Source organism: Panthera onca, chromosome A3 (genome assembly GCF_046562875.1).
Source record: "Panthera onca isolate mPanOnc1 chromosome A3, mPanOnc1 haplotype 2, whole genome shotgun sequence".
Taxonomy (NCBI): domain Eukaryota; kingdom Metazoa; phylum Chordata; class Mammalia; order Carnivora; family Felidae; genus Panthera; species Panthera onca.
Genome location: NC_138341.1, coordinates 13,390,617 through 13,407,664, shown reverse-complemented (window position 1 = coordinate 13,407,664; position 17,048 = coordinate 13,390,617). Strand labels below are relative to the sequence as shown.

Sequence of the window (17,048 nt, the reverse complement as noted above, 5' to 3'; positions counted from 1 at the left end):
CTGAGGTTTTTGATGGCTGAACAGTAATCCCACGTTCCTTAATAAACATGTACATAATAATAAACATTTTGAAAATAATTTTCTTTTTTTTTCTTCTTTGTGATTACAGAATTGACAAAAACCAGAACGGACGGGAAATAATAAATTATTCTCAAGGCAGAGGAAAAAGAAAAATAACGTTCACACAACTTATTAGGTATGAATGGAAACTGTATTATATATTCTTACAGTAACTGAACTAGTTGAAACATACAATTTTTATCTGTAACTTATTTTATCCACAATATTGGGGGGGGAACCCCACAGCACACATGAAAACGATTTTTCTACAGTTTTAAAGTGAAGATTAATAATTATCTGGATAATTATTTTCAACATTTCCTCCCGTGAAATAATTCACATTGTTAAATACCAGTGTCTTTTTTCCCCTAGACACACTTTACTAGTGAAGTGAATATCTGATTTTAAATGTCACCGGGATGATTACGAGCATTTTTGAAAAGTTTTTCCACACACGGAGAGATTTGGCCTGGCGCTCACAGAACACCCTTGTTTTTTTTTTTTTTTTTACTGGAGAAGACTCTCGAGAGCAACTGTGGAGAAGCCGCTTCCGAGGAAAACAGAATTTTAGAATTTTAAAAGCAAAGCTGTTTCTGTTCACAAATTAAACAAGACACAAATTAAAAGAGAGAGAGAGAGTCTGACTTTTCCCCTTAATTCTACCAGAGGGAAGAAAATCTTTAGACCGGCTACAGTCCAAGCACCCGCAAGAGGCGCTAAAAATATACAATGTAACGGCCCCGGGGCTCTGCGCTGTGAGGGAGAGACTACGGGAGCTCCAGGACATCAGGTAGAGAGGGGGCGGGGCCGGACGGCGGGGGGGCGGGGCTGGGGCGTGGTCGGGTCGGGGCTTTCCCTGAGGCCCCGGCCGCAGCCGGCCTCGAGGGGCGTGGCAGGGGCGTGACCAGGCGGAGCCGCCTGGAGCCGGCTAAAAGGCTGGAGCGCGGCCGGACTTCGTCAGAACATCTCGGTTCGCTGTCATGTCCTTCACGCAGCGCACCGCGCAGGGTGCCGGGTTCAGGGAGCCTGCCACCTCCTTACCGCCTCCTGAGGACGCTGATTCCCGACCGCCCCGAAGTAAGCGGCCCCGTCTAACGGAGCCCGGCAGTGCCTCTGAGGTGGAGTGGAGGCTGCCTCTGGTGCCTCGCTTGTCTGAGGTGGAAAAAGCCTGGCAGTTGTTGTCGCCCAGACCCTTCCCGGCCCTTCTTCTTTCAGCGAATGCGATTTTTGGTAACTCCACAGACTCGCGTGTGGAGAAATCAGTCGGTGGGGAGCAGATATGTAGTCCGAGATGCCCAAATGGCAAATTTGAGGCGAATAGTTGTTTGCAGTCTCTGCCCTCACGAAGTTTTGATTCTGGTTTGAGGGCTTCTGGAAAGTCTTGTGAAGCAGGACTGAATGACAAAGAGGTTTTCGGTGTGCACCGCAGTGACAGAGCTGGAGCAGAGGTCCGTCCGCTTCTGCCCAACCCCTCTGCAGACGATATACATGGAGTTAAAAGAAATGCGGCTGGAAAACAATACTCAGTGCAAGGGAGGGACGGTATTCAGAAAGACGATAGTTATGTGAAACAGACAGAAAACCTATTTGGGGATGTTACCTTTTACAAGGAAATTAAGTGCAGATGGAAAGCTGACGGTGTTACGCCATCTCATAAAAAGGAAAATAACATTTCAGCATCGGCACTAAATATATCAAAATCTCAAAACCAGCCCAGCATGGAAATTGCCAAAGCCAGCTATTTTAGAGATAGAGGCACAATAAGTATCCCTGAGTTTCCAACTGATTTAAATAGCAAAATGTCCTCTGTCTATTTAAAGGGAACAGCAAAGAAAAAGAATGACAAAAACGAGGCATATGTTAGGGATTTCACAAACGTTTACTGGTCCCAAAATAGACCTGATGTTAAGAAGCGAAAGTTACAGGATGATAAAAACATTGTGGATGCCGATGCAGAAAATATTTTTTCTGCATGCTATGAAAGTAACCACCAGTCACTCAGCAACCAAAATATTTGTGTGAGAAAAAAAGACTTGATCGGTTTAAACTACTATAACCACAGTAGTATCAAATCTGATGTAACAGACTCTGAAAAGAATTTCACTATAATACTGGGGAATGCAAATTTGGAAGAAGCAGAAACATGCCTGGACATTCACACGTTTACCAGATTAGAAAAGTCTCAAAGCCAGGGCTCTAATATTAGTCACATCTCAGAAAAAATAGGGGCAGTTTGTTGGATTTGGGGTAATTACAAGACTCAAAGTGAAAATGTTAAAAGAACTGGAGAACAATTGAATTTTCTACAATTAGTAGAAATAGATCTTTTAAGCAAAGGAGATTATCACTATACAAAAGCCCTGAATACACGTGAAGAACAATCAAAGCTTCTCATGATCGGAACACTTGGGAGCCAAAAAGCTTTAATAAGTTTTTTTCAGTTAAATGGTAAAGGAGAAAGCAACAATATGCTACAATTAAGATATTCTGCTACACAAAAAGGCTCTCATTTAAGCAAAGTTTTTGAAAATTCCATTATGGAAATTTTGAATTTTCATGAAAATATCTCAGGAAATCAAAAAAATGATAATGTTTTAAACTGGCATGAAATTTTCAAGGATAAGAAGCGAGTTGATCTTCAAAATCTAATAACTAAGAATATGAATGTCAATAGAAAAAATGATATGTTAAGTGTACGTTTACAAACCAGTATTTCAGGACCTCTAAATAGCATATTGAAAACCAACATAGCTTCTTTGCTGGATAACTTTAACTGTTTCATTAGAATTGAAAATGATCCTAAATTACAAGAGAGATGCATTGTCAAATGGATAATGTATTTGCATTATTCAAAAAATAGTATAGTGGAAAATCATACTGTGTATCTAGCAAGGACTTTAACTTTTTCAAGACTATTAGAAGGTAACCTGAAACCTATGTTAAGAAAAAGAAAGTTATTTAAAACTGAACAAGTTTTTGAAGAGTCTAAGAAAAAACCTTCCTTCACTATGACGACTAAAAATAAACATTTTCCAATTTTTGAAACATATGAAAAAAATCCTCTTTTAATGGATTTTGATGACATGGATGAAATTTCTTTGACAAAAGACATTTACAAGAATAAGAGCTGTCCTGAACAATTCATGACTGAGGAAAATTGGACTCACTGTACACCTAATGCTGTTAAAACACATGTTAAATCTGGTTCTCAATTTATACAGAACCATAGATATATTAATGAAAAATTGTATGAAGTGAATATGTATAACCAGGATTTAAATACTGAAAGGAAAAAGGAGCATAATAAGATCAGCATTAGTTTTAAGTGCATATTTGAAGATTTCTTCAATATTAGGCCCCGGGCCATACCAACAAACCACTACATAAACCATAGTGAACAAACCAATCTTGGGACTATAATGCAGGTTCTAAATTTTGGGAGCTTGCTAAGTGAAATCAACGGGAAAAAACAAGACTCAATTTTGAAAGAGGAAGTAAAAGTCACAGCACAAAGTTTAACAAACAGTTGCCAAATTAACAAAGACATTAAGATAGAAAAGGAAGAGAAGAATAATTTTTGTTTAATGGATGGCATGTTTTCTATGCAACCAGTTTCACTAATGAGTAAAAAAGTAAATGCGGAAGAAACCAAATATATTAATCAAAATAATGTAGCTGACAGAAATGAATATGAGCATGTTTTGCAAGAAAGTGAGTTAGCTAATTCAGAGTATTTTCATCCAAAGAATGACTCTACAGAATGTGTTAATCATCAATTTGAAACTGATTTGAGTCTAGGGAACAATGAATGTTTTCAGGATTTAACTGCCAAGTGTTTATCAACAGAAGCTCAGACAATAGTGAGCAATTTTGAGATGAAGAGTAAATTTGATTTAGTACTTGAAGAACTTCATATGTTTCATGAAATCAGTAAGGAAAACAAAATTGTAAGCACTGCGGCAACAAACAATGGGCAAGAATATTACCTTAGAGAAAATAATGATATTGAGGAGGTAAAAACGGAGATGAAAGAAGATTTGAAAATGGTTACAGTCAACGAAATATGTGTATCTTCTTTGCTCCGTGATACTATAACATGTCCTAATATGCATAAGAGACACCAAAGTTTATTTAAATGGAAAGCAGTATCCAATAATGGGAAACAGGAAGTTCCAAATGAATATTGCTGTTCAAGAGCAGCAGAGGAAGAATTACTTTATTCCACTTCTAAGGAAGGTATGAAATTAGTTTTAAAATATTTTTTATCATGATAAAAAAATTCTGCTTTTTTTCCTGTGTAGGCCAAATATATAATTTTGGGAAAAAAGGAGATAGAGGTAAAGTGTAAGATAATATTTATTGATGCACATTATTTTTCTATGAAATCCTGTTCAGACATTAAGTAATAGAGTGAAGTTGAAGGTAACATGTGATGAAAATTTTTTTAAAGATTATTTATTTATTTTGAGAGACAGAGAGAGAATCCCAAGCAGGCTGTATGTGGTCAGTGCACAGAGCCAGACGCGGGGCTTGAACTCAGGAACCATGAGATCATGACCTGAGCCGAAATCAAGAGTCCGGCCCCTTAACTGACTGAGCCACCCAGGTGCCCCTACAAGTGCTAAAATTTTTAAAAGGAGCCTTGATGAATCCTGCTTCATTTACCCAAATGTTAGAAGCCAATAGAAGGAAACATTTTTGAGAAAGTAATTTGTTTATGGTATTAACATTTTATGTAAAAGTTACTTTTTGCTATAACGTATTGATTATTGTTTTCAGACTGTGAAAATCCTCCATCTAAAAGGCCTGCTTTTTTCTCTGATGAACTTAGGGAGGAAAAAATGACTTACTTACTGAAGGGAGGTAAGATTTTTGGTTATTTTCTAGAATACCTTCTGAGATGACTATTGCATTTTGTGTTTTTAGCATGAGGAGAATATACATAGGTTATTAGGAAATAAATACAAATTTAGCACTTTTGTAACTGTTAATGGTTTACTGATGCAAATTCCAATAGTTAAAAAATCAGCTAAATATTAAAATGGCTACAATCAGCCATTTGGAATATTACTGGGAAATGTTCTCTACAAAACTGTGTTTAAATATTTGCAGTGATGTGTTGCCATAGCTACGTGATGAGACAGGGGTTAATACACATATAATGTGTGTGTGTAACATTAATTGGCAAAACCAAAAAAGATATTTATCGAAGTTGACTTTTCATTGATGAGATGTTATTCTGAATTGCATATTTATTATCTATGTTCTCTATTCTTTAAATATTATGGGGCTTTTTATATTGATATTTTATTTAGTAATTAAAAAACATATCATTTAGATATTATTAACATGATGTAACTTATGCATTTAAACTTTTGACTATTATCGCTTCTCGGCCTTTTGGCTAAGATCAAGTGTAAACTTTTGACTATTAAAAAAATTAAACTAAAGAAAAGTTAAACAACTAAAAAAGGTCTTTGCCTAAAAAAAAAAAGTCTATAGTACCTGAATAAAACACACTAAGTCTAATATCTATTTTAACTTGTGAGGTAAGGGTAGGGTTGAAATTAGGAAACTGTTTTCTAAATGACTAAATTTGCATATGGTCAGGAATTGCAGGTGCTCAGTAACAAGACTAGATCTAGAAAGAATAATGATGGAGGTGAAATGTGTCTACCAAAACATCTTTAGTCATGGACCGTTTCTCAAAGTATCTTTGAAGGAAGATTAGGAAGGAATGTCCGGAGGGTTTTGAAGGAAGATTAGGGAGCGCCTACTCATACGGTCATCGTAGTTACAATTGTGACAGTGAAATTGAGTGTATGAAGAAAATTAAAGTATGTGCACGAATGGGAAAAGAAACGTTACATGTGTTGGAAATATCTGAACCCATATAGTCTACAGGGCCTTCACAAGGAAAAGAGCCTCATCGTGAAATATGAAAAATAACGTGGTTAGCCAGGATTATTTAGTACCATGTTAGGACAGTCCTCTTGGATTTACTTTTGAAGTGCATGCAAACGGAGTGGTTTTTCTGAGACTTGTTAAAACTCGTAGTGGAGGGGAAAAGTTGGGGAATGCTGGGAAGGAGGGGGGCTAGTAAAAATGGATTAATTCTGCCGAGGCGGAGTGGGTGCCTGCTTGTGCTTCTGCCTATGGGATTTTGAAGGCATTGGGGAGTGGTGAGTTCTGCCCTGGTGCTGAAATGTTTCTGATACCTACCCACTGGTCATCATGATGCCTCCCATCTACCAGTCATGATTCCGGGGCATCCGGTCTCTCTTTCTCTCTCCTGTCTCTCTGGTGTGCAAAATACAAGTAGTTTGAAATTATTTTGAACACGGGAAATAGGCCAGTCAGTGCGCCAGGTGCTTTATATATCATTTAGCACCAAGCCTTCTCTAACCTGAATGTATAGATGAATCACCTGGGTGTCCTATTAAACGATTCTGATTATTTTGTGGGGTAGGCCAGAAGCTTCTGTATTTGCAACAAGCAAATGTAGATGCTGCTGGCGTGTGGACTTTGACTTGCAGGGATTTAGAAAACATTTGAGTCAGTATTATTTCTAAAAGACTACTAATACATTTTATGACTTTTGAATGTTTAGAATTGTTAAGTAACACAAAGCAATAGATTAATCTGGTGTACAGTAGTAATAAAAGGGATCACAATCTATTCATAAAAAGGTAGGAAATCCAAGGAGATGAGGAACCATATCCTCATAGCCACAACTTGATGACTGTTTAAGGACATATGCTTTGCAAAAGGCCTCTGTTGATATAAATTGGTTCGGTGATTTCCTACCCATTGCAAAATCACCAGAAGTATCTGTAATATTAGACCATGAAAGAGGAGAGCTATTCTTTGAAAAAGTAATCAAATGGACTAATCATGGCTTTGTTCTGAAATAATAATCTCATAATGAAGTCCCCTTAGTATAAATTGCTGAAATTATCTAATTTATAACCAAATCTAGCCTATCAGACACGACCCAACAATTTTGTTTTATTTAAAAAATGAAAACAACTGGTAATGTTTTTTTCTCTTATTTTTTATAATTAAGTTTATAGTTTTAATGTTGAATAAAGTACCATAAACTGATTTATAGCTATTTTTGTGTCTTTTTCTCCCTATTTGCATATAGTTAAGCTTTGTATTTTATTTCATTATTGTTTACATCGGTAAACACACAGGTTCTGTTTGGTTCAGCTTAATAGAAATCATGCCATTTATCTTTTGTCAGAATTATTATTAGGCTGATTATACTATTTTCAGTAAAATGTGCTATTATATTAAGGTCATACTAATTCATTAAAGCTGGCTGAAAGCCTGATACATTTTTAGCTTTATATTTGTACCTCACTGTTTATTTATTTTTTTAAAAAAGCACTCTGAAAATTAGAGGTATTTTTGTATTTCATTATGAAGCATAGTTAATACTACCTGTCTGTTCTACTGATTTAGTAACAGATATACCTCCATGAAATGTTTTAAATTTTTTTGAATATGATCGTGTGATGTTAAATAAAACTTTCAAAATCAGAGCCCTCCATTTATACATAAACAGATGAAATACATCTGTGCTCTATTATTGATAAAAGTCTCTATTAAAGCCAAGTGTAATCATTAACAGCATAGCCTACTGTTTAGCTTCTAAAAAAAAAATGACATGGTTTTTAAAGCCACAGCATCAAGTTAATTATATAGTTTTGTTATTGTTTTTAAGTCAGACTACCTGACTGGAATGATGATTTTTTTTTAGTTGTTATTTTATGTGGGCAAGTTACTTAACTTTTTTTTGTGTTGAGACTTTCACATTTTAAAAATGGGGATAGGATTAAGTAAACTAATTAATTTAAAGCACTTATTAGCTCAGTGACTCAGTAAATGTTTCCAGATCATGATTAGAAGTAAGTAAAACTTGTTGGGATGAGCACTGGGTGTCATATGGAAACCAATCTGACAATAAATTATATTAAAAAAAAAAGAAATGAAAAAAAAGAAGTAAAGTTTTTAAGCTTAGAAACTACAACTACAATTTTACTCCCTTATGCACTTTTATTATCTTATATTTTAGGTAGTAATTTTTCACATGGAATTTCAAGAGTACTACCTCTTAAGACATGCAGTCGACCAATCAGAATTGGTTTGTCAAGAAAAGCTAAGCTTAAACAACTTCATCCCTATCTGAGATAAATGTTATGAGAACTTAAAAGAAGACATTGGACTTTAACATTTCAAAACATTTCACAGCATTTATAAGTGTTTTGTTTCCTACTTTGGTTAAATGCTTTCTCTTAGTTTGGGAGTTTGGGGCTTTCTTTATTATGAAGTATGGAGAAGGTTTTGTGTATGTGTGTGTGAATTATCTAATTACCTTTAAACATTATAAAATATTTCACTGATGTTTCCATATTATATTATAACATATACATTAAAGGCTTTTCATGATCTCGTAAAACATGTCAACGTATTATTTTTCATGATATATATGTATAAGCCTTTTATAGAGAAGAATATTAGCCTTTACAGGTTTCTCAAAAGTATCTGTGACTCATAAAAATGGTAACAAACCACTGTTCTAATCCACTTGTTTTTTTTTTTTTAAGTAAAAAATAGAGATTCAAAGAGGATGGGTAAGATTTTTAAGACCGCAAAATTAGTGTCAGGTTTGGGATAGAGGCACTTTCTGAAGAATTCTTTCCTACTTTTCTCTGGATTCATTTTCTAATTACAAAAAAACATGTATTTATTTTTTGAGAAGCAGAGAGAGACAGAGTGTGGGCAGGGGAGGGGTAGAGAGAGAGGGAGGCACAGAATCCGAAGCAGGCTCCAGGCTCTGAGATGTCAGCACAGAGTCCAACGTGGGGCTCCAACTCCCAAACTGTGAGATCATGACCTGAGCCAAAGTCAGACGCTTAACCAACTGAGCCATCCAGGCACCCCTCACTTTCTAATTTTTATTTCTCCCCCACAGTCTACCTTTGGTCCCAGAGCAGAATTATGATCATGTAGTTAGTACCTATTCTTAATTTATTCACTAATAAAACAAATACATTTTAATCCTACCATTGTATTAAGCTCAGAGATAGAATACAGAAAACACGTATGAGAACCCACCTTATGGAACTTATTTTCTCTGCTTAAGATTGGTAAAGAAATGTATAATATACATAATTTAAAGGTAGCCATCAGTAGAATAATACTTTTCAAAACATTATACCGAGAAGCAACAGTAAAATTGGTTACTTAAAGTAAGGAAAGAAGGAGGCATCAAGAAAGCATTAAAAAGCAGATAGCATACAATGCAGAAAGAAGACTAAATGTATCAATTCACAAAATATATGTGACTGGATTAAATTCTATTACAAGCCAAGGTTCTGAAACACACTAAAAACATCTCAATTTCTCTGTATTCTTTAATTATTACCCCCTAGCAATGTATTTTCCAACTTCTATATCTTGCTCTGATTTCTCTCCACGCCTCCACCCAAACTCACCACCTTCTTAAACATATAAACACTTTTCTAGAAAGAATGCAAGTTCCTTGAAGGCAAGATTCTTTCCCATGTGCCTAGAATAGCACTTGCCCTTTGTGAGTACACGTAAAATATTGAGTGAATGAATAATAAATTTTTACACCTGCTCATAACAGCTATATCTTTTTGAATTCTTAATAGTTTTATGACCTTGGGCAAGTCCTCATTTCTTTTTTTTTTCATTTTTTTAAAGTTTATTTATTTTGAGAGAGAGAAAAAGCACGAGTGGGGGAGGGGCAGAGAGAGAGGTAGAGAGAGAATCCCAAGCAGACTCTACAACATCAGTGCGGAGCCCAACACAGAGCTTGAACTCACGAACCGTGAGATCATGACCTGAGTCGAAACGAAGAGTTAGATGCTTAACCGATTGAGCCACCCAGGTGCCCCTGCAAACTTTCATTTCTAAAAAGGTGATAACAATATTTCATTGGATCATTGTGAAGTTTAAATGAGCTAATACATGTTATGTATTTGTAGTGGCTCTGATATGTAGTAATTCCTCAATAATGAATAACAATTTGCTGATACACAGTAATTACTCAATAATTAGTAACTATTTAGAAAGACTGACCTTTTCTTGAATTATTTTGGATCAGGAATTGGATTATTTTCAGGAATATGCCTATTCCTTCGAGTCTTATGAAGATGTTCCTTTTACTTTTTTTCTACAAGGGTCCTCATCTACCTCTTTTTTCTTTTTATTATTATTACAAGCCCCTTTCGGATTTTTTTCTTTTGTCTGTTATACAAGGCAAATTTCATCACAGTCAAGATTTGTCTGGACGAACCTTGGTTCTTTTCCTTGTTTTCTGTTGCTGTGTGTGAATATCAAATTCTGTTCTCACATCTATTTCTCAAGGGCAAACCTATGTGCTTCGAGTCTTATTCCTAATATTTAGGATGCTTTTTTTATTTAAAAATTTTTAATGTTTATTTATTTTTGAGAGAGAGAGACAGAGACAGAGACAGAGTGCAAGCTGGGGAGGGGCAGAGAGAGAGAGGGAGACACAGAATCTGAGCAAGCTCCAGGCTCTGAGCTGTTAGCATAGAGCCCAACGTGGGGCTCAAACTCACAAACTGAGAGATCATGACCTGAGCCAAAGTCAGATGCCTAACTGAATGAGCCACCCAGGCGCCCTTAGAAGGCTTTTTAAAAAGAGGTTTTTTCTACATATTTCTATCTTTTCTTGAATAAATGGTGCAGAAACTGCTAACAACAATTTTTTTTTTTTTGAATAGCAGAGAATTGCAATTCAAGACATGCATGCTATGGCAAAATTCTAGGTGAGTCTGGAGAAGAAAGACAAGGAACACTTATAGAAAAAAGAGAGGAGTTAGAAGAGCTATTATAAACAAAAAGTACATTGGAATAAATGGGGAGTTCAAAGTGTAGTGACTTTTCATTGGCTAAGTTGTGGCTGTCTCTCCTTGACTGGGCTATTGCTAGACAAGAAGAAAATCTTTCTTCCTCCTACTGGGGTAGTAAAGTATAGGCTCCTCTCAATTGAGAAGGCAAGATATGCTCTTCCTATTGGGGTCTGCAACTGACAGCCAGGGGTAGGGCATAAGATCTTTTGCTTCTGGCCTCCTGACTTCATTAGAAAAATTTTTTTAAATATTTATTTTTGAGAGACAGACAGAGACAGAGTGTGAGCAGGGGAAGGACAGAGAGAGAGACAGACTCTGAAGCAGATTGCAGGCTCTGAGCTGTCAGCACAGATCCCAATGCAGGGCTCAAAGTCATGGGCCATGAGATCATGACCTGCGACGAAGTCAGATGCTTACCCGACTGAGCCACCCAGGTGCCCCACTGACTCCATTTTAAAAGAGGTTTCCCTTATTCAGTTTCACAAAACTTACAACCACTCCTGGTTCTTTCATACTCTGAACTATGTGATAAGTTTGACCTCCTCACGCATTCTGTACTGCTTACAGTACTTTTCCATGCCACTTCCCCAATTACTGCTTTTACCTACAGAGCTTTTCTTATTTAAAAAAAATGAGGAATACTACTACATCTTTCCAAATGCAAAACTCGCTCCCGCCAGTGTTATTACTTAAGCACCCCTTTCCCCACTACTTCCTACCCAAACACACATATATGCACACACAAACAGACATCACCTCCACCTTCCTGCCTAGTTCTGTGAGTTCTTGTATCTGGAATTAGAAAATTGGAGGCTAGGAGGGAGGTAACATTTTAGCTCTTATGTGTTTTCGTCTTTATAGCCAGGTTTGGAGAGGCTGCACTGGGGGCTATGGTAAAACACATTTTAAACTGAAACCCGTTCTCCTTCCACCTTGTTCTCTTCATCTTTGTTCCTAAAATGTAAAAGTTGAATGATTTTAGATCAGAAGAAAAATATTCAAAGGATGAAAAGCCACTTAAAAAATACTTGCTTTTATTCAACCTTAGAATAAATCTCTGTGCTACTTCAGCTTAAAGTAACAAGCTTTTGGAGGCATAACAGTGAGCATGAGAAGAGAAGCAGGGTATAATATTAAATAGACTTGCAAAGTTATGTTGATAGTACCTGAAATATAAAAACCTCTGAGTTAATATCCATTTAACTTTATTTAGTTAAGCAAAATGTAAAACAAAATATGTAGTGAAGCTGATCTTTAGTTCCATCTAAATTGCCACATAAAAAATATTTATAGAGTCAGCCACCATTTTGAGAATTTTTTAGTAGTTCATGCTAAAAAAATTATTCTTTGGGCTCAGAGGATTAGTTTATAAAGATGTCAGAAGAGTTCCAAATCATATTTTCTTCACTTTGCTGTAAAATATATCATTGTCTGAAACTATCCTTGTCAAGTGTTCCTATTTAATGTTTTGTCTGTTTGTTCATTTTGCTTGTTTTTAAAGCACAGACACATGCTATAACAGCAAATTCAGAAGAAATAGTCATTAAACCATTCCACCTATCCAGGCTACAGGGAAAAGAATAAACTCATGATCTGAGTCTCTATAATTATAATATTTCTGTAATTTTATAGATTTTGGACATTTGGAGTACATGTAATTTTTTTTAAAGGGAAGTTTTGGGGACTTCTCCCCTGAACTTGATGCATAAGTGTCTATTCAGGATCTCTACTGTGATGTCTAATAGGTGTCTCAAACTTAACTTGAGTTTCTGATATTTCTCCCCAAACTCTTCCTCCAGGACTTCTCATTTCAGTGAATGGTCACCCTATTCTTTCAGTTACTTAGCCTAGAAATCTTGGAGTCATCCTTCATACTTCTTCTCCTTTTTTTAATAGGTTTTCTCATAACCCATAGCTGGCCCATCAGCAAACCCTGTCGGCCTTAGCTTCTCTTGCCAGGATGATTGTAATAGAATCCTAACTTGTCTCTCTGCTTTATTATTTGCTCCCCTTCACTCTATTCTGAACACATTAGCTAGCCATAATGATTATTTAAAATATGTCAGAACACATCACAGCTCTGCTCAAAACCTTCTAAAGGCCTTCCATCTTACTCAGAGGAAAAAAAATTCTTACTTTTATGTGTAATGAGCTGACAATGATCTCTCTTACTTCCCTGAAGCCCTCTCTACTATGTTCCCTTTGTTCATTCTACTGAAACCACTCTGACTTTGCTGTTTTTTGAAACATTAGAAATATCCCTGCCTCGGGGACTTTTCACTTGCTTTCTTTTCCTGAAATGCTTGTCTCCAAGGTGTCTGTATAGCTTGCCCTGCACTCCCTTCCTTAGAACTTTACTCAAATGTCACCTTCTTAGTGTGGCTTTTTCTTCCTGCTAACATTCATATGCCCCATTCCTGCTTTTATCTTTTCTTTCTTAGAACTTTGCTGTCAACATACTATGTCTTTTACTTATTTATTTTATTATCTGCCTTTCTCACTAGGTTTTAAATTCTTTGAGGGCAAAAAATTTCCTATTTTGTGCTTGACATAATAAGTATTTAACCAGGGGACACCTAGGTGGCTTAGTCTGTTGAGTATCTGACTTCCGCTCAGGCCACACAGTTCATGATTTGAGCCCCATGTCTGGGCTCCAAGCTGAGTGCAGAGCCTACTTGGGATTCTCTCTCTCTGCCTCTCTCTCTGCCCCTCTCCCACTCATACTTTCTCTCTCTCTCAAAACAAATAAACTTTAAAAAAAAAGAGTCACTGAGGATTTTGACTATTTTTTCAGTTTGCATTAAAAAAAAAACCTTTTTTTTTTTTTTGCATTGCACCTGCCCTCCGTCCTTGAAACCTTCACTTTGTGGCATTGTACCGCCCCTTATTTCTCTGACCATACTATTTATTTTACTTTCTGATTCTTAGATATAAGCAAACTCCAAAGTTTAGCCTGTGGACTTTTGCTATTTATTTCTGTTTTATATTCCTTAGAAATCTCTTCAATTTTCATGTGATCACCTACCATACCAAATCTATCGTTTTGGTACCACGTTATGTCTTTCTCAAATTCAAATTTCAATTGTGTAACAATAATTTAAAAAAGAATATTCATTAAATGCAAAGTATAAGTCAGGAGATATTCTAAGTTCTTTATTGTAAATCATCTGATCCTTAAATAACCTTGTAGTAAGATATTATTTCATCTCTCTTTTACACTGTGAGTTTAAATAACTTATCTGTGGTCACAAAATATTAATTGACAGAATCAGCATTCAAACCAGTCAGTCTGCCTCAGGACCAAAGGTCTTAACTGCTACAGTATACTGCTCTAATTTCCATATTGCTGTGGGTCAATAACTTCAACTCACTATTGTATATCTAAAATCTTAACAGTCTTCATTCACTCTCCTACCTGACATTTACTCCCCATTATCAAATCCCGTTGCTTCCTTCTCCTTAGGAGTTTTTTTGACCTACTCGTCCTTTTCCATTCTTTTGAGCCTCCATAATGTGACCTGACCTAATGTACCTTTCCAGATGGCCACCCCACAACTTCCCTATAACTTAACTATTCTCTTAATGCTTCAGTTTCTACCAACTAATATTTTCCTATTTTGCTCATAGTCATTCCTTTCCTAAGGTACTCTCCTTTTATACCTTTTAAAATCTTATCTATCCTTAAACTTCAGCTTCTATAATGCTTTTATCAACTACTTAAACATTTTATGATTGCTATGTCTTATGATTAACAATAGTGCTTTCTTTTATTACTATTTTTTAATGTTTATTTTTTGAGAGAGAGAGAGAGAGAGAGAGAGAGATTGAGAGAATGAGGCAGAAACAGGCAGAGAGAGAGGAGAGAGAGAATCCCAAGCAATGGCAGTGCAGAGCCTGATGCGGGTCTCGAGCTCACTAACTGTGAGATCATGACCTGAGCTGAAAACCAAGAGTTGTATGCCTAACTGACTGGCCACCCAGGCACCCCGGATCTAGGAATATTTTTGAAGGTGCTGTATACAAAGAAAGAGCAGTATGGAGGTGGTTACAAAGAAAAAATGTAATATCACCAACAATTAAAAAATATATAATGTTATGAAGATGTATAGAGCTGAAAGTGTGTTTATCTGAAGAGATATAATGCTCATCTAGATTAAAACTCTTGTTAAGAAATGAGAAAGCATGGCTTTATAAACCATTAATATTTTTATAATATTAACTTTCAGAACTTATTTCTTAAAGTAGTTTTACATTTATGGAAACATTGAATAGAATGTACAGAATTACCACATAATATTCCTTCCATCTCCCCAATTTCCTCTTACTATTAACATTTTGCATTGGTGTGGTATATATGTTACAATTGTTGAACCAATATGATACATTATTATTATCTAAGTTCATAGTTTACATTAGAGTTCACTCTTTTTGTTGCACAGTTTTGAGTTTTGTCAGATGTGTGATGCCATGTGTTCACCTTTACAGTATGATACAGAATCATTTCACTGCCCTAAAAATTCCCTCCGCTCTACCTATTCATCCCTCTTCATCCCTTCCCCCAATTCAGACAACCATTCATATTTTTACTGTATTTATAATTTTGTCTTTTCCAGAATATCATGTAGTTGGAATCATATATTATGTGCAGACTGGTTTCTTCCACATAGCAATATGCATTTAAGATTGCTATATTCTTAACTTTTCTAGCAAAAGGTATTTTTCTAGCAGAAGGCTTAAGTCCCAAATGTTTCAGGCCTTCCTTTCTATCATAGTTCATTTTAATTGTGGCTATGTCCACTTGTCAACTTCTGAAAGTTTTTCTCATAGATTTTCCTTATGGAGAGTCTTCAAAGGAACTACACTGTCAACATTAACAAAAGCTTCTCTTTGAACAGACACATTTCAAAGCATTTTAAGTCATGATAAAATGGTTCCAAAGGAGGTTTTATCTTTTATTTTGTTAGCAAGAACTGCACTTAGGGCCTAAATGCAGCACTGACTAAATGGTCAACATTAAGATGGTGCTGTAAAAGTCTCTCCTAGACTTGGGAAATTTCTAGAAGTGGAAATCAAAAGTACTAACTAATAGGGGCGCCTGGGTGGCTCTGTTGGTTGAGCGTCCGACTTCGGCTCAGGTCATGATCTCACACTCCGTGAGTTCGAGCCCCGCGTCGGGCTGTGTGCTGACAGCTCAGAGCCTGGAGTCCGCTTCAGATTCTGTGTTTCCCCCTCTCTCTGCCCCTCCCCTGCTCATGCTCGGTCTCTCTCTGTCTCAAAAATAAATAAAAACATTTAAAAAATTAAAAAAAAAGTACTAACTAATATAAAGGAATATTTTAATAATGTGTCAGTCTTGTGATGTATAATGAATGCCCTGTGATGTGCTGCATGGACATCAGAATACTATTAGTAATCCCAGTTCTGTGACTACATGAATGCTCATAATTATCAAGTATGTATCTAGACCCAGTAATTGTCTACCAGTTTCCCAAGTACTATGTGGGATATGCATGTATATATCATGGTTCCTGATTTAGAGACTATATAAATTTAGCCAACAAAATTTAAGAGGCAAAATCCACTAAAGAGCTAAAAGAATAGTTGGGAAACTTGAGATTTCATTCTGACTCTCTCTGCATGATCTTGAATATATCATGTAGCCTCATTTGGCTTTTAGATGTTTCCTTGTTTGGCATATTATAATCACTAAAATAACTTCTGATATTCTGTTGTTCTGCAAATTAAATATCCTGTGGGTTGCTAATCAAAAATAAAAGGAGAAATACAAACAGGGAAAGACATTAAATGTAAAAAACAAAGAATGTGTAATATTTTTTGGTATTTTAGCAACTTTTATTTGCTTCTAAAGGATGACAAAAAAAAGAAGACAAATAAAGGTTAGAGTAGCTATTATCATGACCTTTCGTACACCTCAAAAGGAAGGATGTTATCTGTTTCCTATCTCATTTGCTTGTTCATTTATTTATACCCTCAGTTTACACTTATTGAGGGCATATTATGAGTCTGGAACTGAACAAATGATCTCATTTCTATGAATTCTCTCAGTTATAAAACTCA

The 17,048-nt window shown here is 35.9% G+C and overlaps 1 protein-coding gene across 1 annotated transcript; it reads left to right on the top strand.

Moving 5' to 3' along the window:
* The first annotated feature begins 1,009 nt into the window (after positions 1 to 1,009).
* Positions 1,010 to 8,418, top strand: RAD51AP2 (RAD51 associated protein 2). Its single transcript, XM_060645969.3, is given in 4 exon segments — positions 1,010 to 4,296; positions 4,840 to 4,923; positions 8,141 to 8,255; positions 8,257 to 8,418. Coding segments are annotated over 4 exon segments (3,495 nt in total). The 5' UTR covers positions 1,010 to 1,040; the 3' UTR covers positions 8,297 to 8,418.
* The last annotated feature ends 8,630 nt before the right edge of the window (positions 8,419 to 17,048 follow it).